The sequence below is a fragment of the Botrytis fragariae genome (assembly GCF_013461495.1).
Source record: "Botrytis fragariae strain BVB16 chromosome Unknown tig00000112, whole genome shotgun sequence".
Classification (NCBI taxonomy): domain Eukaryota; kingdom Fungi; phylum Ascomycota; class Leotiomycetes; order Helotiales; family Sclerotiniaceae; genus Botrytis; species Botrytis fragariae.
Genome location: NW_023500997.1, coordinates 632,249 through 653,420, shown reverse-complemented (window position 1 = coordinate 653,420; position 21,172 = coordinate 632,249). Strand labels below are relative to the sequence as shown.

Here is a 21,172-nt window from a genome sequence, read left to right as displayed (position 1 = left end):
GAAGTGGTGGATCAATTGTGCAAGAATGGAAGGAACGATTTGGGTGTGTTGAAGATGTCATTTTTATTTGTTTACACCACGCCCTCCTCATTGTTTAAAATTCATTCAACAATCAACAACCTCAAATATAAAACCAGTTGAAAATGTCTTTCGCCCGCTCCCAGTTTCCTCGCTTCACTTTGGGAAGCCTTTGGGCTCGTCCCTTACCACCTGGTATGTGACTTATACCCACCCATTCATTCATTTCTGCGAGTTTACAGTATTCATGTATTTTTGCGTTTTACACTGATGCTATATGCTCATTGAATAGTATCGTATGCTGCGTTATCATTTGTACATCTCGTATCATAATCCGAATGTCTTCATGTTCATTTTTTTATCCATACATATGAATCATTGCAATTCTGTTCTACCTTGTGTCTTTGGTGCCTTTGATTTTTACCCCACCACCTGCATGTCACACATTGCAAAGCCATGGGTCTTCTTAGCAGTTGATTCGTGATTTAGATGCATTTTAATATATCATTCAATGCTGAGGTCGAGGGTCCTACTGACTCTGCAGCATCAAAGACACATTGCCATATAAAATGTATCTCATCCAAACTCCTACCAATAACACAGAATCCTTTTTCGTTCATGCACATCCTATCAACTTATCTGACCGGTACATGTTCTATCTGTACAACAAACTTTCGGATTAATGCTTGTATCGAGCACCCCGACCATTTTCTTGTATTATAGAGCCAAAATTTTGCCTTCATCTCATTTTTTACACACTGTGTCTTGTATGGAGGGTGGGTCACACTCAACCTTTCTTACTAGATAGCAATGTTCACCAATATTTTCCAATAATCTGCCCCCCTTGTTGTCCAATGCGCGAGGGGGGAAAATGCCTTAACATCCTCAGTGGTGGTGTGAGCTCTTCAAGTCGACTCAATACTACAAAGAATTTAGATTTCTTGGATAGAGTTAATAATCTAGATGAACACAATCTTTCAAGGCAGTCCAAATGTTTCAAGATGACTCAGTATTTCAAAGCGACGCGATCTTTCAGAGGAATTCGATTTCTGAACTTCACTTCAACGTCAATGTCTAACACGACTCCAATCTCTCAAAGGGGTTGAACGTTCCAGATAGATACAATCTTGAAAGTCAATTCGTTTTTTCAAACGAACTCAATCACTTAAGTGAAGCAATTTTTTCAAGATAAACGGATTGTCCGACCTAAAAGCGGACATTCAAAATTTCACACTCACTCAATGTTCTGCATGATGTCGATGTTTCAAATGTTCTAAGCATTTCAGAGATGTGCAATAACTAACATAATTTGAAGTAGTTGATGAAGAGGCTCCGGCCGTTTTCCCCCTGGTCTCCCCGCCTGCCTCCCCGCCCCAGGCTGTCTCCCCGCTCACCTCTCCGCCGCGTGCTGTCTTTCCGGGCTTCGGCCTCGCGACAATAAATCCGACGGTCACCGAGAGAGCGCCGCGCCTTGGCACGCTCGTGACCTTTCTTGTTTCGTCGTTCCGCCGCGGCTTGCGCGCGTTGCTCCGATCGTTGCTCCGGTTCTTCCTTCCCCCTTTGAGGGTTTTTTGGCTTCCTTTTGGTTTTCTTTTTGGCTGGATCCATAGGATGATTTTTGGTCAGAGGTATATTTGATTCTCCTATAACCAGATTTATGAACTAAGCATATATAGACAATTGGACAGACATGTCCGAATTGCTTTTTATATTGGTGTGGTAGCTGCCTTCGCCACTATTTACTCGGGTATTTATATTCAACTTCCAAAAGAGTAAATCTACAAACTTCTGACGTAATTTATAGCGTTCAAATAGTGAATGAGATGGAATGGAATGGAGTGGAATGAGGTGAGATGGGATGAGATAAGATGAGATAAGATGAGATGAAATGAAGATTTGCTTCGAGGAACGATACTTGTTACATATATATGAGTTCAAAGAGCATGAAAAGTAATCGAAACTAGCACTTTGATCATATGACTGCAATCTGTTGATCAGGCTATGCATGCTTCGAATCTCCCGTTCTTGGACACTAACAACGATGAGAGTAGGATCTTTCTTTATCCTCTTCACGCACAGCTCCACCATTAGCTCTCTCGTATCCGCCCCCCTTTGTAATTGCCTAAGCCTCAAAATAGTTTCCAAGGTGTAGGATCCACATCTTTCATGACTCGAAACGGATCTTCTCCCGCCTCTACCCTCTTTCTATACTCACTACCCTGTGTCTCAAGCTCTTCCCACAATACACGAGTCATCCTATCTCTACAGCAATCACTCGGCATAGTCGTCCTTTCCATTATCGTTGCCTGCACATTCAACTTCGTAATCTCTGTAATCAACCATTTCTTGCTATCTTCTCCTGATCTGGACCAAGATTCATGCTTCCAAATGGCATGGCGGGACCAATAAAATGCCCGTCTCAGATCGCAGACGATTTCATTGTTTTCGTTATGCCGTTGACAAATGTAGTTGTTCCGGTGTCGATCCTCTTTCCAATCGCAGAATAGGTAAGAAATGAAAGCACCGAGGAGAAAGCTTGTGGCCGTGATGGCGAAAATGCTGAGGGGGGAGAGCGCCATTTTTGAGGGATTGATGGATGAGTGTATGGTTGTGTGGCTTATAAAACTTGTTAGCTTGTGGTAGATAGTATGGGATTGAGAGACAGACAGAATATGAACGGTGAGTGAAAGTCGAGGAGATAGATGTAGATGAAGAGAATTGAAAAGGTCTGGAGAATTCAATCTAAATGAGTGGTTGTGTGGGCTTAGAGTATTGGCTAGTGGTAGTTTGATCAGATGATCTCACTATGTTTCTCTAGTAAATACAGATGAGCAATTTCAAGCGAAGTTGGCTATGGTTCTGATATTAGCTTTAACTTAAAGTTGATTACTTGCAAGAATGATACGGTGGGGGTTGAGATATTCCAGTAACAATTACGTTGTATGTACACCATAACAGTATTGTCGCAGCACCTATGAAGCCCAAAAGAGGACACTTGAAGAATGTGTAATGAAAAATAAGCTTCAAATCAAAAGATATCTTGATTTCGTAGGTTGGAAGTTGGAGACTAGAATTGAAGCTAGAATTTCTAGTCTGTACATGATGATGTGATGATATCTAAGAAGCGGGACTAGTAGACTAATCCAAGCTTTCAACTTTTGAAAGAGCATCGTTTCTTAAGTATGGTTGGGGTTTTGAATGATTGGGTTCTTTTCAAGATATATGAAGCTTCTTCCAAGAATTGGAATGATCTTGTCGCGTTGTACAGGCCTTGACCAGTACTAGGTCTTGGATGACAGATTGCTTCAAGAACTTTCTTGAAGTTATTTGTCTTTACTTTCATTGCCAACTTCTTAGGGTACTTCAATTTTACTTTACAACCAATAAATCGAAGTCAACAATACGAGAAATGAAGATCCACATGCGACGACAGTACCGATGAATGGCGACAGTCGTTGTGCATCTTCAGCTCCCCAATATTACGTACCCTGCACGTGATCATCTCCACAAATTCTAAACCTCACCTCCTTTTCTTTCTCCCGCCAAATCCGGCATGTGTGTATCCAAACATCACATTTCATCACCATGCTTCTCTACGCTTTCGCATTAATACCACTTTATGTGCTAGTATGGACACCTCTTTCTCAAATCATCTACGGTCGTCAATCTGCTCTTCATGAACCTCTCAATTTAAACTCTTCTTTTATCGCGAGTGATGAACCCCTATTTTGTCCGGAAGATAGTTATAGGACGTTCATTATTAGTCGGGAACCACTTATGATATATATTGAAGGGTTTTTGAAAGCGAATGAGAGTAAACACTTGGTGGATGTTAGGTATGTTATTTATATTTATTCTGATGAAATGAACGGGAGAAACTGATCAGATAGTGAACCGCTTTATAAACCGTCTACGGTTTCTCATGGTCAGGAAGTTAAGGTTGATACTTCGGTGCGAGATTCTGAAGTAGCAGTACTAGAGAGAGATGAGGTGGTTAGATGTATTGAGCATAGAGCGAGAGCATTTCAGGGATGGAGAGGTGAGATGGGCATTGAGAAGTTGAGGACGCAGAGGTATGGGGTGGGGGGACATTATGGGATGCATTTGTAAGTTTTGGGAGCGTGACGAAGGCTTTTGTTTATTTTCTACCAACATGGCGCTTGCCGAAGAGGTATTGTGTACACGAGGGCTAATGATAGAAATAGCGATTGGAGCGGAGGTAAACGTGGCATAGATCGAATAAGTACGTTCATGGTCTACGTCGACGTATCCTCCGATATCAAAGGCGGAGGAACGGAATTCCCACGTATCGTGGGCCCAAAAGGAGGAAGGTGGGAGGAATTCCTCGATACTACTGAAGCGTTAGATCCAAGAAGTGGAAAAAATGTAACAGTAGAAGGAGTGACATTCAAACCCATCAAGGGAAATGCCGTATTCTGGGAAAATACTGACAGGGACGGAAGGGGATATGAGGAAACATGGCATGCTGGTCTACCGGTGGAAAAAGGCTCGAAAGTGGGATTGAATATTTGGAGTTATGGGAGAACCATCAGATGAAGATGGGGAGAGAAAAGTGAATGAGAAATAACGTGCATGTTTGATACTGGTGTACAAAGCACAACCGAAGTGGAGTGAATAGATCGGTATATGTGATTTAGTATAATCCGTTATGACTCAACTTTAAAGGTCACAATTGTTGTAGGAAATCATATACGACAAATAAACAAAGTTTCTAGATGAAGAGATCATCTTGAGGTTCTCACAATGCTACGGTGGAATCGTTCGATTCTTTAGCTTGTGATTCCATTCACCTTTCGAAAACCTCTCGTTATCAATTTTCTCGGGGTTTCTTTTACTTCCAATATAAATTGAGCTCTGCTCGATTTTCGAATAAGTCCTATACACATAGAAGTCCTGATCAATCACATCCAAGGGAATCAATCTCCAGTATTCCAAGTCGTTTGTGCGGAACAGACAACGAATAACGCAAACACATCCACCTACCTAGTTTGTTTCCAGCATCAATATTGCAGAGCAAGTGGCATTCATCGCAAGTCTTCACATCAAACGGACCAGACCCAACGATATATCCGAAATCTTCCAAACTCCGTTAATATCATCTACACCACGAACACACTCCACAAGACCCCAAATACAAAATGGCAGCCAACGCCTCCGCTCATTCCGATCTCGTAACACTACACACGAACTTTCACACTCTTCTCATCAAATTCTCTCTCTCCCTCCACCTCACCTCCCCATCTCCACTTCCCACCTACACCCCAACCCCTCAACCCGCCACCTCGCCCTCTAACCGTCTCTCCACTCAGCGTCTCTCATCCATCAACAACTACACCTACAAGAACAATCCCCACGACCCCTCGAAGTCCTCTACACCCTCTCCCCCCCATCCTTCCACTACCTTCCCCGCAGCACGCTCCTCCCCCCGCAAATCCTGCGCAAAGGATTCATCGAGACCCCCGAAAACAATCCTCCGCTCCTCGAAGGAACACGAATGCAAATCATGGTTATACCGCGCGGAGTACGCAAAATCGTCATTCATTTCTTGGTCTATGATCCCGTGCGTAAAGAGACGCAAAGTTCACCGCTTTTTACGGCTTCTTGTGACGCTTCGAGGGCCGAGAAAGATAAGAAGGAAGTTCCTAAGAAACTCCGGAAGAAAGCAAGTAGAGTTTTGAATCCGCAGGAGAAGATAAGAGATTTTCCGACGAAAAGGAGATCGACGAGTCGGTTTGCTTATGCGAACACTATTTCGAATATGGATGTGCATGCCAGTGGTAATCCGAGTATGAACCCGAATCAAAATTTCGACGGGATGGAAATTGAAGTTGTGGGGAAAAAACATGTGTCAGAAATGGATGTGGAGAGAGAAGAGGATAGAGAGGGGGAATATGTGGTGATGAGACGGGTTGTGAAGTTGCCGAGGAGGGTTTGGTGTGGGAGGAATGTGAGTCTTTTTTCTGTCTTCTTTTCTGCTTTTTTGATTTCGATTTTGTTTGAGATCTGCGGTTGAGGAGAGGAGTCGATGAGTACAGGGTGTACTTCTGGAAATAAAGGAATGAATACTAATTTTGTGTGACGATAATTTAGTGTAAGAATCAATTCGAACAGCTGTTTATTAGGAGGACTTGAGATCGATAGTCGATGTGGATACGTATGAGAGGAGATAATACGATATGATGTATGGAAATCGCAGGATTATCTAGGGGATAGACTGCACGTCTACATGGAGATTGATATGGGGCTTCGTTATTCATGTTTTGATATAGGATAGATGGGATGACAGTACAACTCCCAATATTACAAAGTAAAGGGGCGATATGGAGAAGTTACTTTTGATTTGACGAGGAAGGCCAGTTGCGGTTTCAGCGTATAGATGTGAGAGGACGACGGATGATAGGTGAATTTGGCAATATTTGACAAATCATGTTTATAGTGTTGAGAATTGGGTCATTAGAGCGGTTTTGAGAGGGATAGAGCAACACTATGAATGAAGAAATGGATGATGTAAAGATATGAATGAATCAAGAAATGAAATGAAATGAACGAAAAAGATGGAAACGAGAGTCCTTTATGTGTAAGAGCAAGTCAAGCTTGCTTTTTGTTTTGTATTGTTTTGTGATCTATTGACAATTCCAGATTCTGCAGACTAGCTAGAATTCTTTTGTTCTGTCTTCCTGTTGTACAATCTGCACCACACGACCTGTATCAAGATCTGCGACCAAAAGCTCGTAGCTTTCGTAATTTTAAGAGGCCTCCTCTGCAGTTTTTACCGATCTCTCCCAGAACCCAGATAGAAATCAACCTTCCTCACCATTGACGTCAGCCTCATCATCACTAGCATCTAGGACGTCCTTTCCTGCACCACGCTGTCTTCCAGCAGAAATGCCTGACGCTGTTAGCCATAAGAAGTAATCGCTTCGATGATGATCCAAATGATGGAAGAATGTATGAAATCTGTCATTTTGTTAGTTTGCTCTTCACAATTTGAAGGATGATAGACTTACTGATTTTCAGCATTCTCCACTCTGAAAATTCTATCATAGATCTCTCTCTGCTTGAATTCATCCATTTTCTCTCTATACTTCTCAAAGTCTATCTTTTCCCTATCGAAATCCTTTGCAATTTTCTCATTATAATTGTGGAAAACTGGAGCTTCTAATAGTAAACCCAAACTTGGAGCTTTTGGTATACTAATCTTAGCAGCGGTATAAGTTTCCTTGATGAGCTCCATTGGCGAAGCGCATCGTACCACTAATGCTGCCATGGCTACCATTTTTCGGATTTGATGCATCATGAATGATTGACCATGAACTTTCAGCGAAAGCCATTCTGTATCGTGAATGATGATAGGTTGGGCTCCAATCTTAAAAGATTTGATGTGTCTATTAGAAGAGGCATCTTTAAAGCTTTTGAGGATAGTATAGTTGTGATAATTATGAGTGCCGACATATTGGTTGAGAGCTTCTTGTACTCGTTCTCTACGAGATTCGTGTATGCGATATGCCTTCTTGGCTTTGATGTAAGCTGCTTTTACTTCTTTGACAGCCTTCTCCAGGGGTGTGAGAATCGATTTCGAAATTTCTTGAGCACCATCTGCTTCCAGCTTAATTCCTTCATCTTGTTTAGTTTCATCCTTTGCTTTTGGTTCTTCAGTAGTTTCGACGCCTTGCATAGCTTCTGAGTCCTCCGTCTTCGCCTCTCCTGCAACTTCAACTGCTACGGGTTCCTGAAGTACTGATCCGTCACCAGTTTCCGCTTCAGTCTTTGTTGCAGGTTCTTCTTGAGTCTGTTCATTGATTTCTTCCTTGATTTCAGAGTCGTCCTTAGCTTCTGATTTATTCTTCTTGATATTCTTTCCAATTGGCTCATTGGATTCCTCGGCAGCATGGATAGCTTCCATAACATCCGCTGCTAATTGAGGGTCCAAATTATCCAGAATAGGTTGTACAAATTCCTTCTCAGCGTCGGTCCAAAACGATGCAGCATCTTCTTGAAGTTTATTGTAATTCTCCAAAACGCCTTCTTTCTCAGCGGCCTGAAGCAATTCCTTTCCAAGGAAACTCTTAGGATGAGGTGGAATGAATGAGTAGGTTGGAATTAAGTATTCGTACCACCTCGAATCGCACATTTGGTAGCAATTGAAAGATCCAGTAGTTCTTTCGATACCCCAGACTCGAATTTGATCTGGTAAATGGGAATTGATATTTTCAACAACTTTCGGGTCTTCGATGATGAGTTTCAAGGAGAGAACGTTGCCAGCTGCATGAACGCCTTTATCAGTTCGTGCGCATCGAATCAAGGCCGACTTTTTGGGATCATTTGCATTAGCTTTCGAAATTGCACCGGCGGCAACAAAAGCCTTGAACATGTCACCTTCAATCGTCTTCTCCTTGGTATTGATTTGCAAGCCTTTATATCCTGTTCCTGCATAGCCAATCATGACGGCGACTTTATGTTTTGGTTTTCGTACTTCACTTTCGATTTCCTCCTTGGTAAACTCCGTGCTAAATGCTGTTGGCTCTGATTCCCCATTGTGTACCGTCTTTCTGCGTTTCGATGCTTGGTCGTCGTCGTCGTTTCGATCTCTCTTTGGTTCTTGTCGACTAAATAAAGTTAGAGAGAATCAATTGGAGGGTTTAGAATCCCGACTGACTGATACTCTTTGCGACCCATCTCTGGCTTTCTACCACCTCTGGAACCACCTCTGGAACCACCTCTGGAACCACCTCTAGAATTTCCTCTGCCGCCTCTGCCAAAACCTCCCCGCCCCCGCCCTCGTCCTCCTCCACCTCGTTGACCTCCGGATTGTGCATTCGCCTCCATGATTGATGTAGTTATTCGAACTTCGGAGATGTATGCGAACGTATTTTTCAATAATTGAAAAATGCGCATAGATCACATACGTGAAGTTGAAAACAAAACAACCTGATAAATTAGAGATTCAATATAACCCATGAATATTTCTCCCAATAATTTTTAGTATCTTGGTCCGAGCTTCGGCCAATAATTGTTTATCTTTAAACCCTGATATGGTGAAGTGGTGGCTTACATAATTAGAAAAACTCACTACTGCAGCTCTACCTCATCTCATTCAGCCTTGCCAATTGAAGCAATCAATATCCATTCATTTTATCTCCTGCACATAACAATCATATCAAATTTTTATTCAATCGACTCCCCGCCATCGTGAGCAATACGGACAGTGACCCTACCATAACCCTCAACAACAGATACAAAAGGGGGTTCAACTCACCCTGTTCATGTCTTCTACTTTATTGTCTTGAGGATACAAAACCATCATGGGCATCCTGGACACCATTTATTAAAATATCTCTTTGTCTTTTTTTCAATTCTCTCTCTAACGACTTTGCAAAGTCCATCTTTCAAAGACATATTCTACCTCTTTTCGAGACACTCACAGACAATCAGGGCTCCGCATCCCCTCTTTCCCTAGTACTAGACCTAGATCTCATCTTCTATCACCGATTTTTTGATCATCCATTCGCAAATATGGATCTCGCCCAGATGTTAGTGCGCTCTTGTATGCGCTCGTTCTATGACACAAAACATATCCTTGTGATTGATGCGCTCGTCATCCACTCTGCGTACGTATTTCTATGGGCGGTTCTGGAAGTTTGGGAAATGAAAGCTGACATTTTATAGCTTGCGCGATGATGATTTAGCATACCTGATGAGCATAAACACAAAGGAGCTTCATAAGCTTTGTGGAAAGTTGAAGGAGGATCGATTTCTTGCAGTGTATGGCAGATAGTTTTATTCTGCATTTTGGCTTTTGCTAATTGGATTGTGTAGGCATTCCCGCCCAGAGATCAAAGAAGGCCAACAACGACCAATTAATCGAACCTACTATTTTATCGATTATCGTGCAACAATCGATGCGATTAAATGGAGAGTCTACCAGATAGACAAGGCTGTGCAAGGAAATACTGTACCAGATGATGAGAGAAAGGAATACTTTTGCCCTCGATGCAAATCAGAATGGACAACATTCGAGGTTTTGGACAAGAGAAATTATGACGGCTTTTTATGTCACAAATGCGACTATCTTCTAGTACACGATCCTGACAATAACCGTGGTGGACATGAACAGTCATCGAAACTCAATGCACAGTTTAAATTCATCACCGACTTACTCCCAAAAATCGATAAGGTGGTCATCCCTGCAAACACCTTTGAACAAGCTCTCTCAACAGCTCGTAAAGTGGTTCGAGATGAAGCCAATCCTGGTAGTGAAACTGCACCCGTCGCTCTCTCTTCCGAGCGACCAACTGCTGTTCGTGGTCTGGATAATACTGGACCGACGTCCATCTCGGTTACTTTGACGAAAGGAGAAGGACCTACAGCTGCAGATATCGCTGCTGAACAAGCTCGCAAAGAGAAGACGGCTGCTCAGAATGCGTTACCTCAGCATTTCACTCATAGTACTATCACTGGAGAGCAGGTCAAGTTTGGCAACCAACCTACGGCCTCTATTGGTCCTGCAGTTGACACCAATAAGAAGGATATCAAACCTGATACCGAAGGTACTGGTGAAGGGGCTGAAATTGATGATTATTTTGCGCAACTAAAGGCTGCGCAAGCTAAAGAACTCGAACAAGAAGCAGATGAAGAATACGAAACCGACGATGAAGAAGAAGAAGGCTTCGAAGACGTTATTCCAAATGGCACCACATCTGGTGCCGCCACTCCAGCTAGCTCAGTGGGAGGCACAGAAACCAAGCCTAGTGTAACGAGTGGTAGTGGTCTCAGCGGTGTCCTGAAGCATTCACGAAATGAAAGTGTTTCAGCAAGTGGAACCAGCACAGGTGCAGGAAGTCCGGTAACAGGACCTAATACACCGAGCGAGGATAGACCAATGAAGAGAGTTAGGATCGAAGAGCCTGCTCCAGCAGCACCGGCTATAAAAGATGAAGAGGAGAGTGAAGAGGATATGGAGTTCGAAGACGTTTGATCGCTTAGACCCTAGAAAAAAGGGGTTGGGAAGGGAATGGGAAGGGAAGGGATGTGGATTCTTACATTACACACAATGCCTGCATACATGATTGGATCAACAGACCAAGAATAGATAGGCATGCAATAGGGGTGGGTATTTGAGCTATTTTCAAATCTCCAATCTGGAGTGGTAGATCGGACGGATGCATGGCGTTGAGGGTAATTGCTTACACGCTTCTCGTTTTTTTCTTGATCAAAAAAAATGATGCATACTGAGGGTGGGCGGAGATCAATTTTCATTTACCATGGCATATATTCAGACCAAACCCGATTAGCCATAATACTTACGAAAAGGTTTGGTCAAAAGTCGTTGGGCTTTTTAGGTTTATAGATGAGTTCGTTTGTTCGCGCGCGCGTGCCTAGGCTTTAAAGCTGTCAGAGACATGAACGAATTGTAAATTGTATAATTAAACAAATGATGACGTTTCACAAGCTTCTCAACCGCTCCCACATGTAAATGGTGATCATTTCACGACTGGCATGGTACGGGGAGTTTATGTTTGCTGATGAAGCGGGTATCTTTTCTTAAGAAGCTCTACATCTTCTGACTACTATATCTATGTCTTTCATTTTTAATGCTCATTTCTCCAATGCCCCATCGTAAATGCAGGAGCTCTGTACCATCCCAATAGGTGTTGAAACCCAAAAACACTATCACAGTGCATGCAACACTGCTCCAAAACGCCGTTTCCAACCCCTACACCATGCACCAGGTCCCTTAAACTTTGCTTTGCTTTACCATCCAGCTCAACAAATCAACCTTTGTGACAACTGCGACCGGCTTCGACAATCCATCAGCCTCGCTTCCCTTCTCGGTAACAACTGCGGCACTGTTCCATTCGAAAAACTTGCTCAAGGCGGAAAGAGGAGTATCGAGTGTGATTTCTACGAATTTGCGCTTTGGAGTGGTCTGCTTCTTGCCATCCTTTGTCGTTTCGATACCGTTGCTCTTAGGAGGCGAAGAAAGATGACTGATATCCTTGGGATCGGTGATAACTTCAGGGATGTGGGAGAAATCGAACATGACATCTGAAACTGGGCTTTTTCCGGTGGCACGCCCGCGACTAATCCAACTGAGAAGGTTTCCAAGGGTGACAAGACCGACGAGTTTATCGCCCTTTGGAGCGAGGACAGGGAGTTGATCGAAACCCTTTTCACGCATGGTTTCGACGGCTTCAGAACAAGAGGAGTTGGCGAGGACAGATGTGACTGGTTTGAGGCGAAGGGATCGAATAGTCGCTCCAGAGTATGGATCTTTCTTGGATTGAGCTTTGGCGACTGGGGATGCTGGCAAAGAAGACTCTGGGGTAGGAGGGAGGAGGTCGTTGGCCGCCAACCAGTCGTCATCGGCAAATTTGCTGAGATAACTTCTAATACTATCTGGTAGGATGACTACCACGGTATCACCTTTACCAAGTCCCAAATCACGGACTCCCTTTACCATGGCTGCAATAGCACTACCACTACTACCTCCTACCAAAAGTCCTTCTTCGGCAATTAATCTACGTGCGTAGGCGAATGATTCACGATCATCTGTCTTGTACCACACATCGACAGAATCTCTATCCAAAACATCAGGAATGAAATCATAACCAATTCCCTCAACCTTGTATGATTCGTTGGCGTGTTCTTGATTCAGGTTTTCTGGAACTGCAAGTATGGATCCGTGGGGATCTGCTGCAATAATTTTGACATCTTTGTTGTGTTTCTTTAAGCCTTTAGATAATCCAGTAATGGTTCCACCTGTACCAGCTCCTGCGACAACAGCAGTAATCTTGCCATCAGTTTGCTTCCAGATTTCTTCTGCAGTTCCAAATTCGTGTGCGTTGGGGTTGTTCTCGTTAGCATATTGATCGAGGATGTGAGAGTTTGGAATCTCTTTCAACAATCGTCTTGCCACTCCGATGTGGGACTCGGGGGCGTCCCAAGCTGCTTGAGTTGGGGTACGAATAATAGTGGCTCCAAGTGCTCGTAGAACAGCGACCTTTTCGGGTGACATCTTTTCGGGAAGAGTAATGATTGTCTTGTAACCTTTGATAGCTCCAACAAGAGCGAGACCAATACCGCTAGAGAATGATTAGAGATTTATGCCAAAGTGGTATAGAAAAACTTACGTGTTTCCACTGGTTGGCTCAATGAGAGTGTCTCCGGGCTTTATTCTTCCAGACTTTTCCGCCTCCTCGATCATGCGGAGGGCAATACGATCCTTGATGCTTCCGCCAGCGTTGAAGAGCTCGACCTTGGCATAAACTTCGGCTTCGATTCCCAAACTCTGTGGAATCTTATTTAGTCGTACCAAAGGAGTATTTCCAATCAACTCGGAAGCACTCATTGCAAGGACTGGAGCCCGCGCAGGACTAGTAATGGATGCCATGTTGATGATGGTTCTAGATGTTTGAGCTGAAATTTAACGATTTGTAGATGATTCCGAATAGAAACGAGATGGATGGAAGAGATGGAACGATGGTGATGGAAGGGAAGAAGTAAATGATTGTCTTCTTTGGTATTGGTGATTAATGTCGCAATGTGGAAGGAGAATTTGCTATAAAATGTCGGAGTAAAAGCTTGACAATGAAATTCTTCATTGAGTTACCCTTCGAGTTTTAGTGAAGGGGAGGGGTCTTTGGCCTGGATAAGCGATAAGGTACTAGGGAGGTAAAATTCGTGGCAAGATTTGACCGCAAGTAGCCGTGGAGACCGAAGTATAACCTTTACCTTATAAGGCTTAAGACGGACATTGGGTGTCTGACATTCGAAGTTACAAAATGATACCTACATTTATCACGATTTGATATGATTATGAAGAAATTGCATACAAGTATTTCATTTCATAGTACTTAGGAAGGAGCATTGTGAAATCATCGAAATGGCATTTACTTGACATCAATCCAAATTGCATTGCATATCAAAATCTTTATCCAATAGCACAGAGTCTGTAGAAACTTTCACATGCTAATTATAGAACTTCAAACACCGTGAACGTTGAGATGCAGCCCCCTTCACCGCCTAAGGCCAAAAGTTCAAAGTTACATTTCCGCCTTCTCTTTCTGTGTTCGGACTCTTGAATATATTTGGAAGTTTAAAATCTATCAATCAATTTTCACCACGTACGACTCGATAAGAACCATAAAACTCGCTCTGCCAAACAGAATTCATACGAGGATCAATATTCAACACCGATATCCAATCTGCGAGCGCTGACGAACAATATTCATCATGCGCTTCTCCCAAGCTTTAGTCCTTCTGGCATATGCTCCGTTCGCAATTGCATATCCAAAATTCTCAGCACCCGCAGCCGCAGCGGTAGAAACAGCTGCAACTCCATTTACTGTTACGTGGGCAGACAACGGAGATGCTCCAGCTATAGCTGATATTACCACCTATCAATTAGATGTCTGCGCAGGATCCAGTTCGGGTAAGGATCTCAAAGTGATATACGCCGTAACTGCTTCCGCTACCTTGGGGTCAACTGTTTCGACTAGTGTCACTGTACCAGCGGCCAGTGGGTCATCGGTGACCAATGCCTAGTGAGTTTATGAAGCTAGAGTTAAAGAAGACTTGATGCTGATGATAATGCAGCTTCATGAGAATGATAGCAACCACAGCGTCAGGGACTGTTACCGTCTATTCGGATAGATTCTCAATTAGCGGCATGACGGGAAGTTTTGGAGCCACGTACACAATTACTGACACCGCTGGACCGGCGACTGTCAATAATGTGGCAGATACGGCAGTCGCATCATCATCAGGAACTGCGGACGAGGGCGTTTATGGAACCCCATACCAATCACAAACTGGCCTTACAAGATATGCTCCAATGGGCCTGATGCCTGGTACCACAATAACGGCTACGAACACAGAACCTCAATATCCAACATCGTCTGTTGCTCTAGCCACCACGTATCTAAGCTCGGCAACTATTGACACAACTTTGACTCAAGCTCAAACAGCTTCCTTTACAAGTCATCCTAATACGGTAAGTTTCAAGACACAAACCCAACAATCCAAACTTGACGTGACTAACACATGAAAGGTTGCTGCTGCATCAATGCCTACAGATGATATGGCAAAATTCTTGGCTAGATGGAAGGATTGAATCATTAGAAAGGCAATGAATGATGTATAAATAGGGCATCAAATGAACATGTGAAAAGGAGTTTGGCGTACACTCGAATTGGTATTCGAGGTTTTAGTTTAGATGAATACCGTGTATACCCAACGAATCAAGAATTTACCCAGTCAAGCCATCACTTGGTACTGTGCGCCAGGGTCGTCAAGCACTATCTGCAAGATGTCTGCATATTGGTATAATCTCAGGGGATAGCGGAGAGGTGATTCCGATATTAATCCCAGCGCGGAGGGTCTGATAGGAATGTCTAGATGCGGGGAAATGCTTGCCAATGTTTACTTAGTCGGATACAACATCCATAGAATGCTACATGTCCTGAATGCAACATGCCCAATATGAGCCAATTTCAGGAAGAGGTAAAGTAAATTGAGAAGTTTATCTGGGTATCTGGGCATCTAGGTGTCGAGGTATCTAGGTATCTAGTTCATAAATTAACAAATCAATTTAAGCCTCCTTCCCACTATTACCTGACGGGTGCGCTTAAGCCATTATCCCGAATATCGTACTTTACTCTATTTGTCATTCTGTAACTGAATAATCTCCCAACGTCAAATTTTGAGAGTCTCGTGGTCTTTCCATTCATCCAGATTTAGTAAGGATGATTAGGGATTCGTATCGAGCCATTATCGTGGCTCTAGCCTCGTAAACCCCTTATATAATAATATGCTAGGTAGATATCTGACCATCTCCACGACACGGTAGCATTTATTCCAGATCCTGAGATGAAGTGACGCGAGGTGTGATTATTGGTTGAAGTAAAGTTGGAAGTTGGAAGTGATTGATCTGGAAGTCATTAGACTCCGTATGCACTTCATCTGATTCTGCAGATGAACTACCCAGTAACTGCCTACTAGGTATCTTCATCAACCGCGTGGCGTGCGTGCAATGTATAGGCCCCGTTGCTAGATTTGGTCTTCCCCGAGGTTCTTTCACCCTGGTGTTGATCCACGTGCTCCTTGTAGTTTTTTTTCCTCTTTTCCTTTTTCCGTCCGGCCTCTCGGTTCTTATCAGTGGGTAGTGGAGTGGCCGCTTGATGCTAAGGTCTCTAAGCGTCGGCTTATTTCAATTAGTTCTGCTTTGTCGATATCTAGTCACTAGTCACCAGTCGCTATCAACTAGCTTAGAGATTGGTGGACGGATGTGCTTGTTGAGACTTTGAGAGGAGCATATTTTCTCTTCGGGTACTCTGCTCGTAGTCGTTGAATGCAGTGCTCTCCGTATGTACCACAATCAGGCTGAATACTGCTAATGTTACGGATACCACCGACTGTTGACGCATAATCCCATGCTACTCATTTTAATCCAATTCCGAGACGATCCAAGGAAAGACAAGGGGATCGATCAGTTGATGTTGTCCGCACAATGCACATGCTTGTGTAACCTTCCTTGTCGCTTTCTATACCTACCCATTCCTCTGCTGTACCGATACCTTTTGCACCTCTGTTCATTTCTCTTATTAGCGCCGAGGGAAATTCCCAAAAACCCTATAAACTAACTATAACCTGAATCCACTCCCACTCCACTCAAATATAAGACCATCAATTCCTCCATACACAACCCAATCTCGCCTTCCAACAACAAATTTTGCATATCGTCTGTCACCGAGAACATGCGCTTCTTGGAGCTCTTCCAAGCATCCATTAAGCCTCCCTGGCCCCGGCGTCTTCTTAATTCTTGATCTCATCATCCACGTTCATTTGGATATTTGGTGGAGAGAGATAACAAAAATTGAAAGGTTGAGTCTTTTTACTGTCGGACACAGAGATTTAGTTCACAGACAATAAATCCGGAACTATGTCTCCTTTACCTACAGATGGATCCGACTCGACGGCGTTCGTAAATTCGAACCACGGTTCAGAGGATCATACTGACCACGAACTACCACCACCACCAAATCCTTCATCTGATGCGGGTCTTACGGTTAACCATTGTGCAAATGATCGTGGAGTTTCACCACCATCTCCCAGTAGCATCGATATATTTACTCTTTCGCCGATAACAGCACTTAAATTGTTATGTGCTGGCATCGAAGCTCTAGTTCAATTTACGGGAGATATTCCTCCCATGCCAGCGTCGGCCGAAACGACGATGCCAAATATGAGGGGAATGCAGGCAGAGAAAGAAAACATACGACGGTCTGGATCATGGACAAACTTAGCAGGGTTTCGACAACGAACTTCTGGATCTGAGGTTATAGATGGAGTAAATCTTCGTCCGAAACCTCTGGAAACACAGCACATTGTGCCCGCAGAACCATATATTATCGTTGGAGAGAATGCGGAGCCTTTGAATGTTCAACACAGTGCTATCACACGAAAATTTTATTCGAAGCATCCTCCTCCGATCTCTTTGGAAGATTATCTGATGCGGATACACACATTTTGTCCAATGTCAACAGCTGTCTATCTTGCAACAAGTTCCTACATACACAGGGTGGCAGTCGATGAACGAGTCATACCTGTAACAAGGCGAAACTCACATCGACTCATATTAGCCGGACTACGTGTGGCTATGAAAGCACTCGAGGACCAAAGCTATGCTCATGCACGCTTCTCAAAAGTCGGAGGAGTTAGTGAACAAGAGCTTTCGAGATTGGAAATCAATTTTTGTTTCCTTACAAATTTCGAATTTAAGACTAGTAAAGAAGCTCTCTTACAGCACGCGATAAGCCTAAAGGAATTATCGTCTTTACAGGGAGGAGTGAATTTCGTCCCGAAAATGTCACTCTTGAATAAGGGTAGAACGGGTATGGCTGCACAAGAGACAGTGTTAGAAGTAACGGCGGACGCTTAGGTGTACGTTAGGCATAGCCTAAATATGATACATGCGATATTGGAAAGTAGGAAAATGGCCGAGTCAAGACGTACATGGCCCCTGAATATGAGAGATGAGCAAGGCATGGCATGGAACAGGTCACAGATGAAGAAACTGAAGCAGATTGCATATACGGTTCGGCCTCGTTACTTTAGAGAACACAGTTGAGATGATCAGGGGCTACAACATGGATATGAGAGGCAGCATTGGAAGCATTTGATGATGGGTGCGGCTTGGATCACGATTGTTGGAGGATATACATTGCTCCAAATCGTGTGAATGGGCAATAGGATTGTTCGATAATTTGATAGTGTAGTTTCATTTCTAGCAGTAGGTACACTGTCAATGTTTTTGAAATACCGATATTGGATGATTGGACATCCAGAATTTAATGATATCCGGAATACATACAATAGTCTAATTCGATTCTTACTTTCATTCACATGCGTTCTCTTGAGATCTTCACATGCGTAAACTCCTTTTTTAGCATCGATCCTTGAGAATTAAAACTGCCAAGCTTAAAATCGACAGCTACCTAGTAATAATGTCAAATTTCTAAAATTTAGCCCAACCGTTAGCCCCTCACCGAGGCAAGCTGCGATTTTCATCAGCAACGCTTAGAAACGGCCATGGCCATGTTCCGCTTGTCAGATACCCCGCGATTCACACCACGTTGTCCGAATAGACGACAAAGAATAGCGTGTGTAGCACAGGTACAATTTTATTCTTCCAGAGCTAGTACTTCTCAAACGGCATCCTTCATACCAATCCAACCGAAAATTATATCTCAAAGCTGGAGAAAATACGGTTTGGATAGAGCTCGAATTACCGGCGATACATCTCAGATAGGAATTAATCCGAGGATTATTCATCGCAATATGGCTTCATCTACGGATACGATTTTGAAGGGGAAATACCCGGCAAAAGAACATGTGAGGAAGGTCGTGGAATATATTAAGAGTAAGGAGCCGGAGGCAGAGGGACTCTTGTATTTGGAGGCGCAGAAGACGATTATGATTGAGGACAATGACGAGGCTGCTCCTTTCAGGTACGTTGGTGGGAGAAATGCTGAATATTGAATCTGGCATATATTAAAGATGTTCTGAATTTATTTAGAGCTCATACTAACAATCCCGTTTCCAGACAACGACGCTTTTTCTACTATCTCACCGGCTGCGATCTCCCTGACGCTTACTTTACCTATGACATCGCAAAAGACAAAAGCACCCTCTTCATTCCCCCAATCGACCCGGAATCAGTCATCTGGACTGGTCTTCCTCTTTCTCCTGAAGAAGCACTCGCCCGTTATGACGTCGACGAAGTCCTCACGACCGATACCATAAACGCGCAATTGGCCCTCCCAAACCAAACAAAGGTCTGGGCTATCGCACCCCAGATTTCTACCCACATAACCTTCCTTGAATTTCCCCAGAAAGATTTCACGCTCCTCAAGGAAGCTATTGAAGAAGCTCGTGTACGCAAATCAGAGTATGAAGTTGCGTTGATGAGAAGGGCGAATGAGATTTCAGAAGTGGGACACACGGCAGTTTTGAAAGCAGTTAAACATGCGAAGAATGAAAGGGAATTGGAGGCGCTTTTTATCAAAGAGAGCATTGCGAATGGAGCGAGAGAACAAGCTTATCACAGCATTGTGGCTAGTGGTACAGCGGCTGCTACCTTGCATTATATGAAGAATTCAGAGGAGTTGGAGGGAAAATTGAATTTGCTTTTGGATGCTGGAGGAGAGTATCAATGTTATGCTTCGGATATTGTAAGATTTTTCTCTATTCTCTGAATCGAGGGTTCTCATGGGTTTCTAAGAGTTGCGCTAATCATCCTGACAGACAAGAACCTTTCCAATAAACGGCCACTTCACACCCGAATCTCGCTCCATCTACGATATCGTGCTCTCCATGCAATCGCAATGTATTTCTATGCTCAAAGCCGGTATTTCCTGGGATGAAGTACATCTCCTTGCCCACAAAGTCGCGATCGAGGGACTTCTCTCCTTAGGAATCTTGAAAGGTGGTAAAGAAGAGATTTTAAAAGCAAGAACAAGCGTAGCGTTTTTCCCGCATGGATTAGGACATTATCTCGGAATGGATACGCATGACACTGGTGGACATCCAAACTATGAGGATAAGGATAGATTGTTTAGATATTTGAGAGTTAGGGGAAATTTGCCAGAGGGGAGTGTAGTTACTGTTGAACCGGGTGTATGTTTTGTTCTTTTTTCTTTTCTCGCGTCTCCCTTTTTCCTGTCTGCTCTTTTGGGGTTTGTGACTGATACAAATATATCAGATCTATTTCTGTCGCTTCATCATTGAACCATATCTTAAAGATCCAGCACATGCTCAATATATCAACTCGGATGTTTTGGAGAAGTACTGGGAAGTTGGAGGTAGGTTTTTCTTCTTGCTCTCTCCTGTCTTCCGTGTTTTGATGCAGAAATTAACGAATAAAACTAGGTGTAAGAATTGAAGATAATATTCTGATCACGAAAGATGGTTATGATAATTTAACGACGGTGGTTAAGGATGTGGAGGAGATGGAAAAGATTATTAATGGGTCTTAGTTGAAGAATTGGCGAGATAGGGGAGTGGTTCTTGATATGTGAGGTTTAGATTATGAGCATTTTGGGAGATGTGAAAAATGTGGTGGATTGAGAATGTGCATGATTTTTGGATGATTCGTTGGATCATTAAATAAATAGACGATTAATTAAGAATCATTCTCCAATCCTTTCATATCTCGATATATCAATGAGGTATCTAAACTTTCAACATCGATCTTCCCCCTTCCACTAATCTATCTATCTGTTTAATTCACTTGATACATGAAGAACTCATATCTACTTATCTCCATATCTTTCATCTCTCATCTCTCATCTCTCATCTCTCATCTCTCATCTCTCATCTCTCATCTCTCATCTCTCATCTCTCATCTCTCATCTCTCATCTCTCATCTCTCATCCCTCATCTCTCATCTCTCATCTCTCATCTCTCATCCCTCTCGTGCAATCTTAACTTCCTCTTCTCTTATCAACTATTATTTTATTAAATCTATTCTATTCCATTCTATCCCCATTTTACTAATACACATCCTCATTCTCATTCTCATTTCTCCTCCTAAATCCTAAATTATCAATTATTAATACCCAAATACCTAACTTAA

General features: G+C 43.1%; 8 protein-coding genes across 8 annotated transcripts; 5 read left to right on the top strand and 3 right to left on the bottom strand.

Annotated features, from left to right (window-relative positions):
* Positions 1-3,603: 3,603 nt before the first annotated feature.
* On the top strand, positions 3,604-4,575 carry Bfra_007766 (putative 2og-fe oxygenase family protein; the record flags this gene model as incomplete). The annotated part of the gene is made up of 3 exons (XM_037338135.1): positions 3,604-3,854; positions 3,909-4,124; positions 4,224-4,575. 3 exons carry the CDS (start codon positions 3,604-3,606, stop codon positions 4,573-4,575), a joined length of 819 nt encoding a protein of 272 aa, XP_037190198.1.
* A 2,264-nt stretch (positions 4,576-6,839) lies between these two features.
* On the bottom strand, positions 6,840-8,865 carry Bfra_007765 (putative trna pseudouridine synthase protein; the record flags this gene model as incomplete). The annotated part of the gene is made up of 3 exons (XM_037338134.1): positions 6,840-6,996; positions 7,047-8,645; positions 8,696-8,865. The coding sequence occupies 3 exons, from the start codon at positions 8,863-8,865 to the stop codon at positions 6,840-6,842; spliced, it is 1,926 nt and encodes a 641-aa protein (XP_037190197.1).
* Positions 8,866-9,552: 687 nt separating this feature from the next.
* Bfra_007764 (putative transcription initiation factor iie subunit alpha protein) lies at positions 9,553-11,014 on the top strand (the record flags this gene model as incomplete). The annotated part of the gene is made up of 3 exons (XM_037338133.1): positions 9,553-9,647; positions 9,706-9,801; positions 9,856-11,014. 3 exons carry the CDS (start codon positions 9,553-9,555, stop codon positions 11,012-11,014), a joined length of 1,350 nt encoding a protein of 449 aa, XP_037190196.1.
* A 759-nt stretch (positions 11,015-11,773) lies between these two features.
* Positions 11,774-13,529, bottom strand: Bfra_007763 (putative cystathionine beta-synthase protein; the record flags this gene model as incomplete). The annotated part of the gene is made up of 2 exons (XM_037338132.1): positions 13,170-13,529; positions 11,774-13,121 (listed from the first exon to the last, which is right to left on the bottom strand). The coding sequence occupies exons 1-2, from the start codon at positions 13,427-13,429 to the stop codon at positions 11,774-11,776; spliced, it is 1,608 nt and encodes a 535-aa protein (XP_037190195.1). The 5' UTR covers positions 13,430-13,529.
* A 742-nt stretch (positions 13,530-14,271) lies between these two features.
* Bfra_007762 (putative beta glucan boisynthesis protein) lies at positions 14,272-15,151 on the top strand (the record flags this gene model as incomplete). The annotated part of the gene is made up of 3 exons (XM_037338131.1): positions 14,272-14,582; positions 14,635-15,031; positions 15,089-15,151. The coding sequence occupies 3 exons, from the start codon at positions 14,272-14,274 to the stop codon at positions 15,149-15,151; spliced, it is 771 nt and encodes a 256-aa protein (XP_037190194.1).
* A 1,325-nt stretch (positions 15,152-16,476) lies between these two features.
* Positions 16,477-16,868, bottom strand: Bfra_007761 (uncharacterized protein; the record flags this gene model as incomplete). Its single annotated transcript, XM_037338130.1, has 2 exons — positions 16,477-16,624; positions 16,687-16,868. 2 exons carry the CDS (start codon positions 16,866-16,868, stop codon positions 16,477-16,479), a joined length of 330 nt encoding a protein of 109 aa, XP_037190193.1.
* Positions 16,869-16,978: 110 nt separating this feature from the next.
* Positions 16,979-17,977, top strand: Bfra_007760 (putative metallopeptidase family m24 protein; the record flags this gene model as incomplete). The annotated part of the gene is made up of 1 exon (XM_037338129.1): positions 16,979-17,977. One exon carries the CDS (start codon positions 16,979-16,981, stop codon positions 17,975-17,977), a length of 999 nt encoding a protein of 332 aa, XP_037190192.1.
* A 650-nt stretch (positions 17,978-18,627) lies between these two features.
* On the top strand, positions 18,628-20,573 carry Bfra_007759 (putative xaa-pro dipeptidase protein; the record flags this gene model as incomplete). The annotated part of the gene is made up of 5 exons (XM_037338128.1): positions 18,628-19,046; positions 19,142-19,769; positions 19,843-20,214; positions 20,300-20,399; positions 20,467-20,573. 5 exons carry the CDS (start codon positions 18,628-18,630, stop codon positions 20,571-20,573), a joined length of 1,626 nt encoding a protein of 541 aa, XP_037190191.1.
* Positions 20,574-21,172: the final 599 nt, after the last annotated feature.